Here is an 18,407-nt window from a genome sequence, read left to right as displayed (position 1 = left end):
ATGGATTTGTCTAAGCTTCTGTTGGCTTTGTGGGGCCTGCACCGCTTTGTTGCAAGACGAAGTTCAGCAAACATTCTGCTGTTCCACTTCACCACCTTGATCTTTCTAGGCTCACGAATTCAAACCAGGTCACGAAGTTCACAACGATCCATTCTTTTATCAGAATCGAATGCCAAAACACAGCAATAAACAAATCTACAAGTGCATTCGAAGACTAGGCAAATCCATGTACTACCCATCATTCCGATGGTGGCCGAATGATCGCAGCACCCGAGTTCCCTCTAGTAAATATTTTAGGAAACTCTATGCCCAACCCCCTCCCTGGCTGCACCAGTGACCACAACATAGTCACAGGTACGCTCACCCTACTGGAACCTGCTAAATAAGTCTGCACAAAGGCCAACTGAATAAATTATGCAGGCATTTGATCTAGAGCTTGATGGCCATGTCGGTCAGCATTCGAAGATTTATTGTTAATAGACAAGTATGTCCCACTTATTTGGCTGCAAAAAAAAGCAGTGTAGTCAAACTGTGGATAAATTACAAGTTAAATAAGGTATTAAAACAAAAGAACTCGTGCATTCTAACTACAAATGGGCAAGAATTGAAGGTGAGCATACGAACATCCAAGCGCAGTAGTTGATGTTAAGGAGGCCTCCTTCTGTCGGTAAATGGAATCAATAGGGAACAATACAACAGGATTTTGGAAATGCATTTCAGGGCACGGGAAAGTATATGTAGGTGTGCCCTACTGTCATTCATGGCAAGGATAAGATGTGCCATCTTATCTTCTTATCATCTTGGATAGTGGTGAAATCCATTTGTTCTAGTGTACAAAGAGACGGGGGCGGGAGGCAGTAGTTGTTTCTTTGCTTGCTTTGATGCCAAGGTATGTAAGCGCAGAGCAATTTGTGAAAAATACTGCACATATTTGTCAACCTTGAATCCTGCAGCATCGCAATCTGCCTTTTTCACAATGCCACAGCGCATGCGCCCTGCCGCTAGCGGAAAAGTCGCGACACGCGTCTTGATCTTGGAGGCTTTCATTCTGGTGGTACCAGTTGTCCCGGCCCTTACCAAAGCTCTACCGAAATGGCAGAGGGCATCACAGGAAAATTAAGAAGACAGATTGAAGACAGCAAATTCTGTTGGGCAAAGTGTTGTCTAATGTAGCTTCCAAAAACAGTGTTTCTAGGTCTTAGTTAGCGAGATATGTTCGCTAAAGGTTGGATCCTTTTTTTTTCTCGACTTGCAATACACAAAATGAGAAGCAGCTCACAGCCCAACGATAAACTCGGTGTCAATTGAGCGCTAAATGCAAGAGAAATACATTGGCCTAGCCTCGATAAACAGCGAAACTTAGTCAATGGTGTTGCCCGTCATGGTGTTGCATGTGTGAGCCCATCACGCTTCGCCTAAACTCGTACATTTTTTCACCAGCTTTCCCTTCTCCTCAAGGAAATATATCCAGCCAAAAACAGACGAACACAGGAAACGGTGCAGGAGACGGGAAAGCGGCTAGACTACCAATTCTTTAATCACCAAAGCAAGGCTCAAATATATACACCCACGCGGTCACATGGTCATATCGCAATTGCCTTCACATCAACCGAACTAGCCAAAAAGGCACAACATAAAACTGACGTGCAATTACTGTGTGCCATCTTCACATTCTTATTTGCTCCTCGAGATTATAAAAAAGATTGCAGGACATCTTGTTCCATCCTGCGCAACGCCACAGAGCTATCACTGCAACACGCTTTGCCCTTCCTTGCAACGTGAAAGGCCTCAAGTGGAAGAGAGTGCCTCTTTGCCATGCGACATTTTGTCACGACTTCTGCCCAAAATCCCAATTTCGTTCAGCACCGGCTTACATTTGCACTGCTTACAATGAAAGGTCAGACTCAATCCTGTTCCCTTTTTCTAACAATTTAATTTGTTCGCAGGCTCTAATATTTACACAACGAACCATCTAGCCTATGTAAACCACCCCACACGTCAGTAGTATTTCATATACGATGCCAACAACACAATTCATAAAGGTCTGGCCATGCTTTGTATCACTCTGTGACTTCTTTCGCCCAATACGTGTGCATCAACCACTCAGCTTCCTTGGCGCCGAGAACACTACAGGCACACCATACCTGACAGCACCCTTTTTCGGGCCATGCGCAACTCGGTGCGTATAGGGAACCACTTGTGGTCTTCTGTGCTCAGGCCAATCCTTCGTGTTTTTTCTAGAGCTGTGCGAATAGCAAAATTTTGGGTGCGAAGCGAATTCGAATAATAAAGATTGAGTGCGAATCGAATCGAATAATTTCGAATAATTTTCGAATATTTCTCAAACATTTTTCGAATAATTCGAAGTGAAATTCCAGAAAAAGTTGCAGAGAATCCCTAAGTATGTTCTTGTGAGATAGCAACATGAAAGTGTTTCTTTTCGCTAGGTTGATGAAGCGCTGGTGGGGTCATATATCATAGTTGTCTTTCTTATCAAGAGTGAGGCAATGTAGAGGCCGAATTGTATTTATGTACATGATTTGGTGCAACCAAAGTGCTGCCGACAACACTTTACACGTGATAGGCAGAGATGCCATTTCTTCAGCCTCTCCTCCTCTTTCAACTGCTGTGGAAGCCCAACTAATGTGGCGGACAAGGGTGTGCTCCCTTCAAGTCCGGAGTTCCAAATCTGCCTCGTAGACGTCGATATATAAGAACATCTGAAATTTTGGATGCTAGAAAGCTTCGGCGTCCGATTTTTCGGACTTCCTGCCCAAATTTCAGGTCCAAAACAGCATTAAATGAGCCCCCAACTCTGCCACTTCTTTCATCTCCATATTGGAACCAGCGTTTTCTTGAGTTAATACATTTGCGACCGTAGCGGAGCTTGAAAGGCAGCTTTGCTGCAATACGGGGGTGTGATGAGGTGAAGCATATTGAAAATTTAGGGACCACTTCCAAACGGACGTTGACTGTCTGCTGGCTAAGTTCGACCGTAACGGACCTTGAAAGGCAGCTTTGCCGCAATACGGGGGTGTGATGAGGTGAAGCATATTGAAAATCTAGGGACCACTTCCAACTGGACTTTGTTTCTTGGCTAAGTTCGACCGCAGCGGAGCTTGAAAGGCAGCTTTGCCGCAATACGAGAGTGTAATGAGGTGAAGCATATTAAAAATCTGAAGGGGTCACTTCCAACCGGACGTTGACTGCATTTGTTTTTGGGAAGTTCGAATAGTTCGAATAGTAAAATTTCAGTGCGAATCGAATCGAATAGCAAACACTATTCGAAAAATATTCGAAATTTCGAATATTCGCACACCTCTAGTTTTTTCTTTTTCCTTTACTTTTTTGTAGTTGTTTGTTTCATATATTTCCTTGATGCAATGCACTAACTAGCCCAACAACGTGTTACAGTAGAACATCTCCCCTTCTCCATTAGAGGAGGCCAAGTTTCACCCCATGTTGGTCGAGTCTAAGAGACAACAAGCTTCGCAATGCAGGAGATGCAATAATGAAAATGAAGCAATGACGTCCTCCTCATGACGGCCTGCCCTTTTCCCCCTGCCTTTGCAAGGGTATAGGTGAGAAGTTTCTTTTTTTTTTTGGCACGCAACACAAGGGTCCTCCACCACCATTATCATCAGAAACCTACATGACCATAACACTGCAGTTCAAACAATGACGGAGCAGGTACGACTCAGTATAGGTATGGTGCAGACCTGGCGCCATCCTTAGATCTGCCTCCCCTATACAGATACAGATATGAAAAATATTAGTTCTAGAAGCTGGACAAAAGAGCAATGCATGACAAGATTTATGTTAGCAAGGTAACACGACACTTAATTTTCATACGCTATGCATTCAGTTTAAACAGTTGAGTAAACTGAACACCGTCTCCTTATCCTGTCAAAGGTAAAAAGATTTCTACCTAAAATACACGTCTATAAATATCTTTTTTACTCAATGCACTTGCATCTCTAAGCAGAGCCCACTGTAACTGTTTTTCATGAAATTGGTCTGTTATTCAGCAAATACAACTAATTCCAGGAATGCATAGCATACAGTTGAGAATTTACGGATGCACAAGATTGACCAACTGTTTTTGCCAGCAAGTCTCTAGTGCTACACTTTTCCTGGTGTTAATACTATGGGAAAATATGATTCCATAGCGGTTCAACCACCATGGAGACAATCGATCTTTGCTCCATCAGGAATGTAAACTAGCTTTTACTGTTCCTGGCAAGTCAGTTACATTCTAGCCCTATTTTTTAATTCTTTAGGGGAGTGCAGTTTTTCACTGATACATACATAATTACAATGTGTAACTTCCAACACGCATACAGGAAGTGCCCACCATTTCAGCTGCCAGTGGTTTGCCTCTCACTAATGGAAACACGTCTCAAAGGCTATACTTTGCCATACTGGAGGCGTTGAAAGTACTATGGCCATCATGTTTTAACCACCACCTAAGAGTCTTCTATACTTCTAATTACGCATGACACCTGATATGAATGGCTTTCGCGCATAACACCGACCATGGGTGAATCCTCCTAGATAATGTCACTCTGCTCACAGCACTGCGACAATATTAGAGAGCAGTTCTTAGGCGCTCGTTCCTGTGCTGAGCGTCGGCACACCTCTTTCCTCGCCGTAAACGGGCAAACGAATGCAGCAAAAGATGAAAGCAAACATGGAGAGTATGGCAAAAAGGTGAGGAGGAAAACGTAGCGCTGCACAACACTAGGAGATGGCACCACAGTATATTTGTAATCCGGCTGGGTGCGTGACGCAAATTGCGTAGTTTAAATTGTATATCCACCCATTGCTTTGACCATAAGGCTTCCTTTATGAATTACCATCAAAAACTTGGAGAGGAGTGTTTCTTAAGCAAAGAGTATTTGTGGAAAATAGAGAGTTGACTGTATCTGTACGTACGTACATTTCTCAATTATTTTGGCTCAATATACCACAAAATGAAAACACACATAGAGCTGTGCTCAAACTACATATTAGAGAGTATCATAACTGTCATTAAGTTTGTTTTTTTGGGTGTACCACCCACAAAAAACACCAAAAAAAGTGAACTCTGCAGACTCAATCACTAGCAGCATTTATTTGGCCATTAAAAAGTAGGGCATACTTTTCCCATCACATCAAAACTCATCGCACTGCAGTAGTTGAACAAGATTGAAGGCAGAAACAAAGAGCTCTGAAACTGTCTAAGAATAGGTCCACTGTTTTGTGGCGTTTTGTTTTGGCTCAGGTACAACCAGTAAGACAAAGAGAAATACTATGAACCTAGTTGTGAGCACTTCACTGCTCCTTACCGTCAACTGCAAGGCCATGCTGTTAATGTCCATGTTCGCCAAAACTTTTGCTCTCATCAAGAAAATAGGTTTTCAATTATGCAAACTGGATGGCATTCAACTGAAGCTCTAATAAATTAAGCATAAAGCCACCCACTTCTTTAACCTTTAACACAGCAAGAAGTGAACACCTTGTGGTAGGTCAGGCAAGTTCACAGTGAATAGAACAGCCTAGCCGACAGTGCCGCAGCTGGCATGCACTTTAATTCAACCACATCTGCCTTGCCTCATACAAAACACTGGCATGCTTACACAACTGAGGAACTCTTAAAAGATAAGTCGGTGCTCTCTGCTATGCATTATCCAGCAGTGGTAGCACTAAAATCACAAACAAAGCAAAAGACTCACATTCCTGAGGATGCTCTGGGATAGTAACACAAATAAAATTTATATTAAGCAAAGAAGGCCATACTGCACTTTTTCAGGATGTAAACATTGCTTCGCATCTGTCACAATGCAAAAGAATTAAAATCCAAAAAGACACAACATAGACCAGTGTGCACTCTTCGACAGATCATTCTCTTGGTGAATTGTTGCCCAGAAAACATCTTTGCACGGGCTATTTTCACAATGTAACTGTGCGACACACGGAAAAGCTCCAAGTGTGCCACTATAACAGTTCACGTGTCGGCATCGTCAAACTGTCCTTGGACAACGTTAAACTGTGGACACCTTCGACGTGCAGTCGGAGCGTGGAGGTCAGAAGGAACAAACACTTTCTTCCCGTACAGGTATGCTTTTTCAGGCACTGTAAAGGGAGGAATGGGAAAGGTAAGGTGCTGGCTTTAAAGGGGCACTAAAGGAAGACACTAAATCAGTTTAAACTGATAAAGTATTCTTTGAGTACTCCAGAGTCGTTAATATTGCTATTATAAATCCATTATTAGTAGAGAAACTAGGGTGTTTGAGCAGTGATGGTAATACTGTACTGTTTATGGTACAATATTACCATTCGGTGTTAACCCTTTGGGAGGCTTTGTACACATTTGTGTACATCATTTGTTTTTACAAGTCACGTCGACAAGTCGCTCAGAAACAGCAAGATACACTGAGGTTTGGATGAAATAGACCTCCTGCGTAATAAATGTGTCTTCATTTAACTTCATTTTGCAGTGTACTGTTGCATATATGATCACTTTATCACGTTGGACGAGTTGTTCGAGGTGCCTTTTTCTGTGAGCAACGTCAAAAGTATAATTTTTCTTTGCTCAAAATGAACATGACTGAAACAAATTTGCAGTATATTTCTAGCCTGAGATCCAATTCTATTTACGCAAGAACAGAACATGAGTGACTTCAGGATAAATAAATCAATGTATTATTCCAATAATTTTGCCGTAATAGAATATAGAGTGCCTTGCAAAACGTTGTGCAAGTTTGACGCATTTACAGACAGTTCTCCACAGGTCATGTCTGAAAGAGTTAAATGTACTACGATTCGAAAATGTTCTAGCTGCACGAGTAGCTGGATGTGCACGATAACATGACGAAGGTGATTACAGCGGATAATAGAAATCTAGCACATTAAAATAGCAACATACCAACCACGAAGGTACAGTATTTCCTGACTACAGTGCGGTAAACCGGCACTGCTAGAAAACCCTAATAAAGGTCAAAGTCTCACTCTTGAATTTCGCGCTAAACCCCAGCACCTGAATGTCACTGCGGCAACAGGCACATAAAAGAATTTCCATCCACTTTGGCATCTTAACGCAATAGTGTTAAAGAGCCCATGTCGCAGAAAATCTGGTCTCATCATCGGCACTGTCCGTGAGCAAGGAATCCCAATCGATGCAAAGAATGAATGTCTCAATTCGAGCAGGAAAATAACCCAGCTCTCCTGCGCGGCAGTCAACTAATTCTGCCACAGAGCAACATCGGTGCTTGAAACTTGTTCAGAAAAAGACCCTATGCAGCTGTCATGTGAGGCAAGGAGTTACATTAACAGATGTAATATTGCGTGGCAGAAGCATAGAATCGTACTTGCTGTCCAATTAATTTTTATCTGCACAGAAGGCGATGCAAGAAGATGTGGTGTGCAAACATGAGCCAGCCAGCTTGCACCACATAATGTTGGTCACAATGCCTTCAAACTAGGGGTGTGTGAATCGTGAATTTTAGAACTGAATCGAATATGAATCGAATAGTGATGACCCCGAATTGAGTACGAATACAAATCAAATAAGTGTTCGAATAGTTTTCGAATAGTAAGACAACCGTTTTCAAAGCAGCCCTAGACTGGTAAGGTAACAATTCTTAAAACAGCCTAAGCATTCTACATTTTATTTGACGCAAATATTCACTAGGTTTAACAAAGGAACATTACGATTGCTGTTAACCGAGAAAAAATATCGCAATTACTTAAAACGAAGCAAGCTCATATACAGCAGCACCTATAGAGCTTTCGAAAATTTTTTTAACTGCAGACTGGAATATAACAGTGATTACAGTATTCAAAGTGGTACTTTGGCAACACCTTTTAAATAAAACTGACACATAAATATTAAGCGTTTCATGAGTTAACATTATTATGAATGCCATGGTAGTGCACTAATGTCATATCATGCATTGTATTGATGACACTGTCGCTTCGGTGACACTGGAGATTTAAGCAAAAACACCTTCATCCTGTGATCAATACAGCGTCTATAGTCCTATAAGTACTACATGGGCTGCATGCATCTCGGTAATTCGGTGATGAAAGCAAGAAAAGTTATCCCTCACTGTTCCAGTGTCTTGCTTCTTCGGGCATTATTTGTTGTTGCTGATTATTAGAAGAATATTGAAAAATATTTGGCATTTCGAATATGCACTATTCAATTCAAGCACTGAATCGAATAGAACGGTATTCGATTTGTTATTCGAAATTTTCGAATATTCGCACACCCCTACTTCAAACCACAGATAGTGTGGCTGACTTATTCAAAAGTAGTGAGATTTGACACATGTACAACAATTTAAAAGAATACTAAAAAAAAGAAATGCAAAAATTTTCAGAACTTGGATCAAATTACTGTTTCAAACTCTCTGAACTTCCTCACATAAAAGATTGCTGATTAGTGGGAAAAAAATGAATGACAATAAACGTTTTTCATTTCAAACAACACAAGAACCATGACATCAATGACATTACAGGGATGTGAAGCTATGTCATTACTATGAAGACAAATTCACAAGACTGTAAATTTTGCAATGCATCTGATATATTCTAATGCATAATCAGTACTTCGTATCTTTGGCAGTAAAGAAAACGTTGCTCACACAGTAAAGCAGCCCTGCAACAACTTTTGAACACATTCAGAAAAAACTGTCAAGGCTTCTGTGAACATCAACCAATTATTACTATAGTGCAAACAGCTAAGAATTCACATTTTGTATCAAAAACAGCCAAATATCACTCGCTCTCTCCATCGCAATGTCATGCCAGCTATGCAGTGGGCAGGCTCAAAAATGTGCGACAGGCATTGCTAATTTCATGAACGGCGAGCCAGCAGCCCATGTCGGAGGCCACAAGCCATAGGTGGCATGTCTTAACCACAAGTGGCCATCGATATAGCCAAAGAAAACTGAAAATGCTCAAGGTCACAACACTTGGCAACATAGGTAACTTCTCAGTGGCACACAGCTCCCTTGCCATCCTGTGCAACTTCCAGCACGCTTACTTTGACGAAATAAGAGATGTGGACAGAAGAGAGTGCTTTCATGCAAATACTCTGCTATAGTACTGGAAGTATTCAAGAAAGATTTTGCAGCAGGACATTTACGAGGCAACAATAGTAAGATGCATGAGCATGTCTGTGTTGTCTGCCTTCCAAATAGTGAAGGATTTACTCTAGGCACCTAAAAAAAGATGCCCGTGCTTCTTGTATGCAATGTTGTTAACATGGCAAACATAGTAAAACCAACCAAACCATTCACAAACATCTCTTAGAACCAAGTGCCTCTTGTAACAAGATTTTACTGTACTAAAGCAACCAAAGCTGGCTAAAATGCAATGTAGTTAGTATCGCAATTCAAGTGTGATTCCATGTTCTCAAGATTCAATATACCATGGCAGTGCCATGTTCATACCTTCATGCATTCTAAATTTTTCTTAGCCGTCCAGTGAATGCCTACGACCCCCGTGAAGTAAACCTGGAGCATGTTCTGTTGGAGCCTTGCAGATGTTTACGCATTACTTACCGATAAAGGCAGGTGGGACTATTTCAGTCTCCCAGTCTTCAGCAGGAGCGTTGTCGTCGTCTTTGGAGTCCACTGTTTTGCCAGCGCTGTAAGCTGCTTCAAGCTGCTCATCTAGATCTGCGAGAAACAAAAGGAAGCAGTAATAAAATCGGTCGGCTCAACCATGAAATCACAGGAGGGCAGACAGCGTTACACAAAAGCAAGTGCCAATTATAGTGGCTGGAACAGCCCAGTGTTGTTGACGTTACTTCAGCAAGACATCTTTGCAAGACACCCAGTACATTACAACGCACTTTGCATTCAATCATTTTCAAGAATGCCTTGGAAGCAGTTAAGTAAAATATTAGATCTGGGTAAAAAGACAGATTTTGCTTCATCAATGTCAAGCTTATTCTTGCCCACCAGCCTTCGCGATGATATAAAATTTTTGCCTTTGTGAAAATATACAAAAAATATGAAAACTGGAGTAAGGAAAGCACATAAGCATAGGACACCAAGTGAATAATGTGCTTGTATGGTTGCTTCAGTCTGGTCATTTGCTTAGGCCATTGAGCCATCCTTGCCATTAAAGTTGATTCTTTTTTGTATCTTTCGCACATAAGTTTAGGAATGTTTAACCAATTACAGCTTGTGGTCACACTTTACCACCAGTTTTAATAATTTGGTTTGTTATCTCTTCAGCCGCTTCCCGACCTCTGCACTTGCTCCGAGAAATGAATTTGTTACGATTTTTAAATTGAGAACTTTGACCCGCATTATTTTCATATGTTATTTCTTATGATGTCCCCCAATTAGAGAGGATTCTATCACAACCCCAGTCACCATAAGTGCTGCTAAATATAAGCACTCTTTTAAATGTGCACCATTCGTATGTTAACATGCATAGTGAAAAATTCAGATTCCACACCTCCAGTCTCATAGTCATGACTGTTAAGAAAGCTAAACAGAAGTGGGAAGCTACAACTTATAGCCAAAAGATTTTCAGAGAGTGAGGTGGTCCTACGAGAGCAGCCATTGCCACAAGTGCAACACATTTTCTACCATGACAGCGAGCACCACAAAAAGAAGCATTTACACACATCCACATACCCAATTGCTTTTTTTTTTTTTGCACTACCTCCCTTGTTGCCATTAACTTAAAAAAAGCATGTTGCCTGCTTGGTGCATAGATGTACTTGCAAGCTAGTTTCATGCGAGCTTTTCCTTTAGACATTAGCTTTCAATTCCAAGATAGCTGTGACTATGATGATGAAGCTATTGTGGAGAGTGCTGAACACATTTTAATTAAGCGAGAAGTGAAACTGGTCTACCACAATGAGCGAAGCTCAATTGCAAAGCTATGGAGGATGGGGTGAAACGTGATTTTCCCAAACCTTAATTACTCCAACTAAAAGCAAAAACTAACAGATAAATATCTTTGTACGTTGGCAAACAGTGCTACTGCTGGCACGTGTAACACTGTGCAAAAAGGACATGAACCAGAGTAACGGCAACGCTGAAACACACATGCTGCGATCACACACTCCAGTCCGCTTCTTTCACGCAAAACGTTACACGTACCGATGGCATACCAACAGGACCAACCTCAGTGAAGTACTCTTACTACTGCATGTCACACACTGAGTTCCCTATAAGCAATGGTACCACAAGCAAGCCAGAAGAGCCACTTGAGGTATCAGCATACGCAGTAACACTTTGCAAGCTCTGTCAACACTGAGTTTAAACAATTTTTTTACGACACTGCACCTCAGAGAGCAGTAGGAAGCGCCAAGTTCATCAATGCGCCTAAAGGTCACATGGCTATGCAACCGAGGCTCCACAGTAAGTACAACAGGCTTTCACAAAGTAAAATGAATAAGAGACCTTCATACTATCAAAACACCTTGAAAAAACAAGTTTACCAGTGACAATCAATAGAATCTAATACGACACCTCCAAAAACAAGTTTACCTTGTTCTGCATATGGCTGACATCTGTAATGTAACTCAGTACCCACGTAATAAATGGCTAAAAGAGTACAAATTTTAGCCAACCTATAAGTGGCTCTGCAGTTCTGATGCGAGATATATAGAGAAAAGACAATTCATGATAGCTTTGTCTGATAAGTCTCTGGCAGAAAATGCAAAAACATATAAAACAAATTCCTGTAATTGGGAACTAAAGACACTGCAGGTACATTGTGCAACAAAGTGGCTAGTCAAAATTTAGAAGCTGTGCCTGAAGCGTATAGGTCTTGGATGCTTGTCTTCTACAGTGCACTGGCTCCACCAGCAATCAATGCTTTGAAATCTTGTCTACGGCGACTCTGGAGCAGCTGGTATTGGGGTCGCTCTTTATACTCCTTGTTCCTGTGCCTAGCCACCTGCTACACGGCCTCTTAGCCCTAAGCTTATGTAACTGTCCCAGTTGATACAATTTGTGACATCAACAAAAAGCACAACATTCTGCCGAGTCAAATCAGAATCGCTTCCTTGCTCTAAACATGTTTAAACCTCAGACAAACTTTACCCTGAAAAAGGTTACGTAGGAACCAATGCAAGAAGTACAGCCTTGAGAAGCTTCCACTTGAAGTTGTTCTCAAGCTATCTTTGTTACTATCAAGCACCTTCATCTTGGTCGCAGGGAAGTTCTCCCGCAGCGTATTCAGAATCGACATCCACTTCGTCTCCCTGCCGATCTTCTCTGGTGCCAACAGCCACCGTGTCGTCTGCTGAGCTGATGCCTAGTCTGCCGTTCACGTCAATTTCACTTGTGCTAAGTCGTTCGACACCATTCTGAGAGCTAGCGTCTACTTGGCCATTCTGCAGAGGCTCAGTGACGTCGACTTGCATTGCACCACCTTCACAGGCAGTGTTTGCCTGTCCATTCCACTGAGGCTCACAGGTGACAGCTGGCTTTGCACAGGTGCCAATGGGCTCGTCTGTGATGCTGCACTGATTAGCTGGAGCCTTGCACTCCTCTTGTTCATTAACACAAGGTGAAGACGACACTGGTGGTTTCATCCTTCTGCACTGCTCTGAAAAAAGAAAGGGAGATAAAGATCAAATTGGCACTTTTTCCACTGAAACCAGTTATTTACAACACAGAACAACATCCAAAGTGAACATTTTCTATAGTAGAAAGACAGGGCAAGCAAACACGGACACAAGAGAGAAGTCGAGACACCACACATTTTTATTTCTCTTATGTGTCCGTGTTTGCGTGCCCTTTTATCATGAATATGATCTCCATAATTATAAACATTTTCTGTCCTTCACTTTTTCATGAATGGCGTTCCCACGATCCCACATGCCTTATTTTTCCGCAGCAGTGATCTTTTTAACAGCGAAGCTGTTTAAGCAAAACATTAGTCCGTGCAAAACAAACAGGAAACTATCATCATCGTGAACCAGCACGCGCTCTCTTCGTCTTCTTCTTCCTGCTTTTCATCTTCTGCTTCGCTCCCAGAACAGGTGCGCCAATTTGTCCGACAGGGGATGCAATAGCTCTGATGGGCGAGAGAACGAGTACAGGGAGAGAGAGAGAGAGAAAGGGAAGAAAGATATAGACAGAAACAGACACAAAAAAGATATCGAAAAAAAAGAGAGAGCACGACAGAAAGAGAGAAGAAGATAGAAAGGGAAAGAAAGGGCGAGAAAGACAGAAATGGAAACAAACAGACAAAAAAGAGATGAAAAAGTGAGAGAAAGAAGGAGATGAAGAAAGAAAGAAAAGAATAAAGAGAAACAAGGCAGGCCTCCAAGCGCTTCCTTCAGCCTAGACACCACTAGTGTGAAGCTGCCTTGATTTTTTAGCCCTCCCCCCACTCCCTTCGTGAAGTTGTGGAAAGGCAAAAATTCAAAGAAAACAAGGCACACAGACACTCAAAGGACAGCTGTCACAACTGGCAAACAAAAATATTATTATTGCATACGAAATAGTTCTTTTTTTTTTTTCAGAAGCTCAAAGGCCAGCTGTCATGATTTATAAACAAAAATATTATTCTTGTATACAAAATTGTTTTTCTTTTCTCTTGGGCTGCTATGTAGCCATTGTTCATAGCGTTCAGGTTGGCCACTTTTCAAGTTAGCACTTTTAGTTAAGCATGCTTTCGCAGAATGTCTTTGTCCCAGAGCTTATCCGATGTAGATGGCAGGCATCCACTGCAGGCGCAAAAGCCAGTTGCTTCAGACACCGGTCTTCATATGGTTGTTGACCCATGTGGAAGTGATGGCTAGTGTAAGGGCCGTCCCACCGTGAAGTGCCTGAAGAGGCACTTCCTTCACCAGAGAATGTGTGTGGGGAAGGTAGATGACATGCAGGGAATGAGGGTCTCGTCAGGAAATAGATTTTTTGAGGCAATTAAAATGGAGTGGGGGTTGGAGAGAAGGGCAGCAGCACTTAAAGCTGGCAAGGAGTGAGCACTGCAGTTCCTAAAGGACCCTTGACACCAAAATTGAAAGCTCGAGATGTTTGTGTTGTTTGATTGTACTGCATACGTCGGCACTTCCAACCAATTTTTAACACTGCCTTTAAGATACTATCATTTGGTTTTAAAGCAAGAGTGAGTGCTCATCTGAGTTGGCAGCACCTTGCGACATCGCCACTAATATGACGTAGGTGAGAACACCATGCAACGTTTCACAAATGAAGCGAGTATTGTCAACGTCACCAAAGATTTGCGAGGCACACACAATACGACGACTGGCACCCAACAAGGACTATTGTTCTTCGTCCCTCTCGCTCTTGTCGGGCTGCTCTCAAAGTAGTTCTGGCTGCTTACGCCAGGAATGTTTTTCTTTTTCCTGAATGGACACACCTTTGGCAGTCTGGCAAATGCTTAACAGGCTTAACCTCATACCAAAGCACCCGCACCATTTCAGCGAGGGCCCCAATTTGAAAACTGCGCTTTCAACATCAACAAATCTTGAGCACACGTGATTTAAGGCACTCCCCCGTGGTGGCGCACTAGTTTCTTATGATTTTATGCGGGTGTTTTGAAGTGACGCTAAAATTGGTTACATTTAATGATGCTGGCATTAATTATACAATACGCTAGAGCAGTGATGATTTAGTTTTGGGATTATTAAACACAAAGCAACATATTACGGTACAAAAGTCACAAGCTAAACTTTCAATGTCAGGGGTCCTTTAAAGTCATTGCGGTCTTGACCATGTGAGCACATCCTGTGGACAGGGATGTTCACACATGAAGACTCTTGAAGTCTGCACGTATGCTCATAAATACAGGGCGTTCCTGTCATTTGTTTAACCTGCATGACTTTGGTGAAGCTGTCAGTACAAATGTGGGCTTTATTGACATTAGGCAAGTCCACGAGGGCTTCCATCACACTGTGTACGGATAAGGCTCAAATAACAAAGGACACATCACTTAGCTGTGGTTAGCTTGGATTTCTGAGCGCTTTGCATATAAACCTGTTTGTCCTCCTTTTGGGCTAATTACTGCATCTATGTGGATCGCACAGTGTCCCGTCAGCACAGTTGTTTCAGTTGCTGGAATTGGTTTTTCTCTTCGGCAGAGCTTTGTCGTCTCGTTAGTGCCTGCTGTGTAATGCCACAGAGGGCAATTGTCCAAGCTCTTAATTACTGCAAGACCTGAATTGGAATAGGCATGGAGCACAGTACTATTTGTTATGTGGTACGTTTTGAATCTCTTTGCTTGTCGTCTCTGATCAACAAGTTCTGAAGTGAGGAGACGCTGTGTTCGACTCTGGTAATGTTGATACATGGGTTATAGAAGAAAGCACCATAATTGCTTTCATGGTATTCTACAAATTAATCACCTCAAATTTCTTTCACAGTCGTATAGCTGGATGTAGGAACTGTGCTTGAAAGATAATCGGAGGCTAGCGGACGGAGCACACAAGTTAACAAGCTAAGGCGATATGAACCACCACCCTATGTTACAGTTCTGTAAATTTCTGTGGTTCAGGTGCAGCGGTTTTGTCATGCGCGTATGTTCTTTAGGAGTCTGTTCACACTATGTCTCTTTTTTTGTGTGTGTGTGAGTAACTTTCAGTTGCAGCTTCAAGTGCAGTTCTCATCCCATATATGCTTGTCTTTAGTTTGCACTTGACAATTTTGATTAATAGGATGCTTTCATTCGAGGATTTCAATTTTTTCATTTACATCAACTTAATGTATTAGGTGAAAAATCAATGGCTGTAGATTAAGAGGTGGCAAGAACAATCCATGGGATGTGGCATTTCTCTGGTCTTAAGAGCTTGATGAACGATTTAGTGAACCCCAACGATAGCTGTGATGTTGAGGTCAACATGGGGTCACACATCCAAGTTGCAGTGGACATATTCTGTTGGGAGCAGACTGAAAGCACAGTTGTGCCTGTGGTATGGGTGCTCATTTAGGAACCCTGGCTAGCCCCCCTCATGACCCACTGTGCAGCTTCAGGATGTTAAAAGCTATAACTTATATGGTGGTTTTTATTGCTCTGTGCATGGTTAATAAGAAAATATACAAATAAAAGCACTGACAACATCAGTTAAAACAAACATAGACATAAGTATCAACATGGGATAGTACAATAGCTGAACTTAAAATGAAAATGTGTGTTCATTGCAGCCACTACTGGCACGAGCAACATTACAGAACAGATATATTGGTAAGGGGGCTCCGTTGATTGCGGTACAAGTTAACCTTTCTCGAGCAGTTTTATCCCTCGTTATAACACGTTTTCCTCTGGATGAGCAGCCTAAATGAAAGCCTAAAGCCTGACTCGGTATTCTTACAAAGCTGTGCCGCTGTAAAATTAGTGTGGCTTGGTGAACAGTGGGCAAACGAGGGAAGGCTCGGGCTAGAGCCAGCGTTCCTAAAAAGGGGCCTGGTCCTAACAGCGCGCCTCCAACCACTGGTTAACCTCTGGGCCTTTCATCTCTCGTTCTTACTTCCAATCTCTCACACATTTGACACGCCAACGTGTCACAAGCGCCCACACACGCAAAAAGAACGAGTACGTAGCCTGCACAGGTTGCTCACTTGCAAAAAACGATAAAAAACACGCACAACGAATGTAGAAGTTACTTATCATAAGTGGCAATATACCGCAGAAAAAGTTGGGCGTGCAGACACGGACACAAGCGAAACGGCCAAATATTCGCATAGCGGGAAAATCCCCAAAACTAGCAAGCTTGCACAGCACAATGGATTGATCGCGAGATAAATTAATGATCCAAGATCATGCACCACTCTTGATCGTGTATAATAGGCTGCCTTCAGCGGTATTACGTTAGCGTCTCACAGTGCATCCTCAAACGCCAAGTGCCAGCAGATATAAAATGCCCGTGGCAAAACAGTGGCACAGCATGGGCAGCATGGCTGCCTAAACATGCGGCAAACTTATCAAAGTCAAGTAGTAGCCAGCGTTAAGATTTGTAATATGAAAGCCTGGAGATTATACGTATATGCTAGCCACTGATTGTTACGGACGTGTTGAATGACGGTGCCGGTATGCGATGACAGAAAGCGACCAGCAACGCTACATAACCAAAGTTCTAGCTCAAACTGTCGTTCTTCTTGCGCGAACAGTGAATAACAACAGCGCTTAGCAAGGCATGAAACACGCACGGAACGATGACTTCGGCCCGCAGAGGTGAGCAGACACTGCGCTGGCACTCGTTTTGCAGCACGCTGCCAGACGCGGTCAGCTCGTTGGCGTCGTTGGACTGGACGCTTCTGGAGACTGGGCTTCTGCACGCAGCACGTTCGCTGGCAGGAGTGGCAGGAGCGCGGAAAACCGCAAACCGGCTGAAGTAGGTCAATTCAGTTGCGAAACTGCGTTCCGAAACTCGAACATGTCACTGCCAATTTAGCGGGACTTGAAGATTGTCGCGTTATCTGGGAGCAGCAATACAAAACACCAAATTGTCGTGGCGCTACACGCAGCGTTGGCGCTGTCGGCCATAATTTTTTGGTCAACAGATGACGACACAATCAGCATGAGGGCCTATGGGAAGTTTCGGAATTCAAACATTCAAAGAACTCTGGGTCAGTCGTCGCTTCCATGTCGCTTCGTACTTGTACGATGTAAGAAATTCTACGACTAACGAGGTAGTTCTTCATAATTTACTGGCGCATGAGAAAGCTGGCTCAACATATGCTGTCGTTGTTTTGATTCGCATGTGCCAGGGTTAGTTATCTCGGAGGCCAGAGATTAATTCAGTTGGCGCGCTCTAATAAACAGCGAAGTGAATGGTACAAACTTGGCCTTGTTGATGCAGCATTGCAAACCACCAGCGCACAATCACGATGAGGACAAGGAGGAAGAAGCACTTTGGTGTGTTCTTCCCAAGGAGGTTAAAAAAAGTTTTCTGGACTGGAAGGTATCGCAACGCCTTGCCAGCACAAGTGAAGCCAGCTTTTGCCCACCAAGGAGCTCGGAAACATGCTCTTTTCTGGTGGTGCCTACTTAGAGTTCAAACGGCTTTGATCTGTGAGCGTAAATACTACGTTAATTATAAAATAAAAGATCGTTGTTGCGGACAAAAGTAGCCCGTCGAGAGGAATATTGGCGATTGATCTCCAATAAAATTTGCCATGACTTTGAGGCTCACTTAAGAAAACTAGTAACACAAAGACACACTTGGAACAGTATCTGACCCGTAAAAGTTGTCATATTAAACTCGTCTGGCGTGTGGGGAAAACGCGCGCTTTCCTTCGCCAAACTGTAGCCAATCGCCGATGGTTTATCGTGCCCCTACTAAGATGGCAGGCGAAGCCGCCATCTTTTGGTGGGCATGGCTACAGTGTACTAGAAGAGGGCAGTGGAACGAACGAAGCGGCCGCGCCGCATCTCCGGTGATGCTCCGACGGGCGATCGTAGCGGCGGCGCTGTAGTCACTTTGT

General features: G+C 42.8%; 1 protein-coding gene across 1 annotated transcript; it reads right to left on the bottom strand.

Moving 5' to 3' along the window:
• Positions 1–5,093: 5,093 nt before the first annotated feature.
• LOC119400462 (uncharacterized) lies at positions 5,094–17,263 on the bottom strand. The gene is made up of 4 exons (XM_037667509.2): positions 17,130–17,263; positions 12,154–12,559; positions 9,549–9,665; positions 5,094–6,114 (listed from the first exon to the last, which is right to left on the bottom strand). Exons 2-4 carry the CDS (start codon positions 12,548–12,550, stop codon positions 5,987–5,989), a joined length of 642 nt encoding a protein of 213 aa, XP_037523437.1. The 5' UTR covers positions 12,551–12,559; positions 17,130–17,263; the 3' UTR covers positions 5,094–5,986.
• Positions 17,264–18,407: the final 1,144 nt, after the last annotated feature.

Source organism: Rhipicephalus sanguineus, chromosome 7 (genome assembly GCF_013339695.2).
Source record: "Rhipicephalus sanguineus isolate Rsan-2018 chromosome 7, BIME_Rsan_1.4, whole genome shotgun sequence".
Lineage (NCBI taxonomy): Eukaryota > Metazoa > Arthropoda > Arachnida > Ixodida > Ixodidae > Rhipicephalus > Rhipicephalus sanguineus.
Note: the sequence above shows the minus strand (reverse complement) of the source record. Positions and strands in the feature narration are given on the sequence as shown.

Excerpts from the sequence above, each read along its gene's own strand:
- LOC119400462 (XM_037667509.2), bottom strand. The coding sequence starts at position 12,550 with ATGAAACCACCAGTGTCGTCTTCACCTTGTGTTAATGAACAAGAGGAG. Across the intron at positions 9,666-12,153 it reads TCCCTGCGACCAAGATGAAG|ATCTAGATGAGCAGCTTGAA; the intron begins GTGCTTGATAGT and ends TGTTTCTCGCAG. Across the intron at positions 6,115-9,548 it reads AGTCCCACCTGCCTTTATCG|TGCCTGAAAAAGCATACCTG; the intron begins GTAAGTAATGCG and ends CTCCCTTTACAG.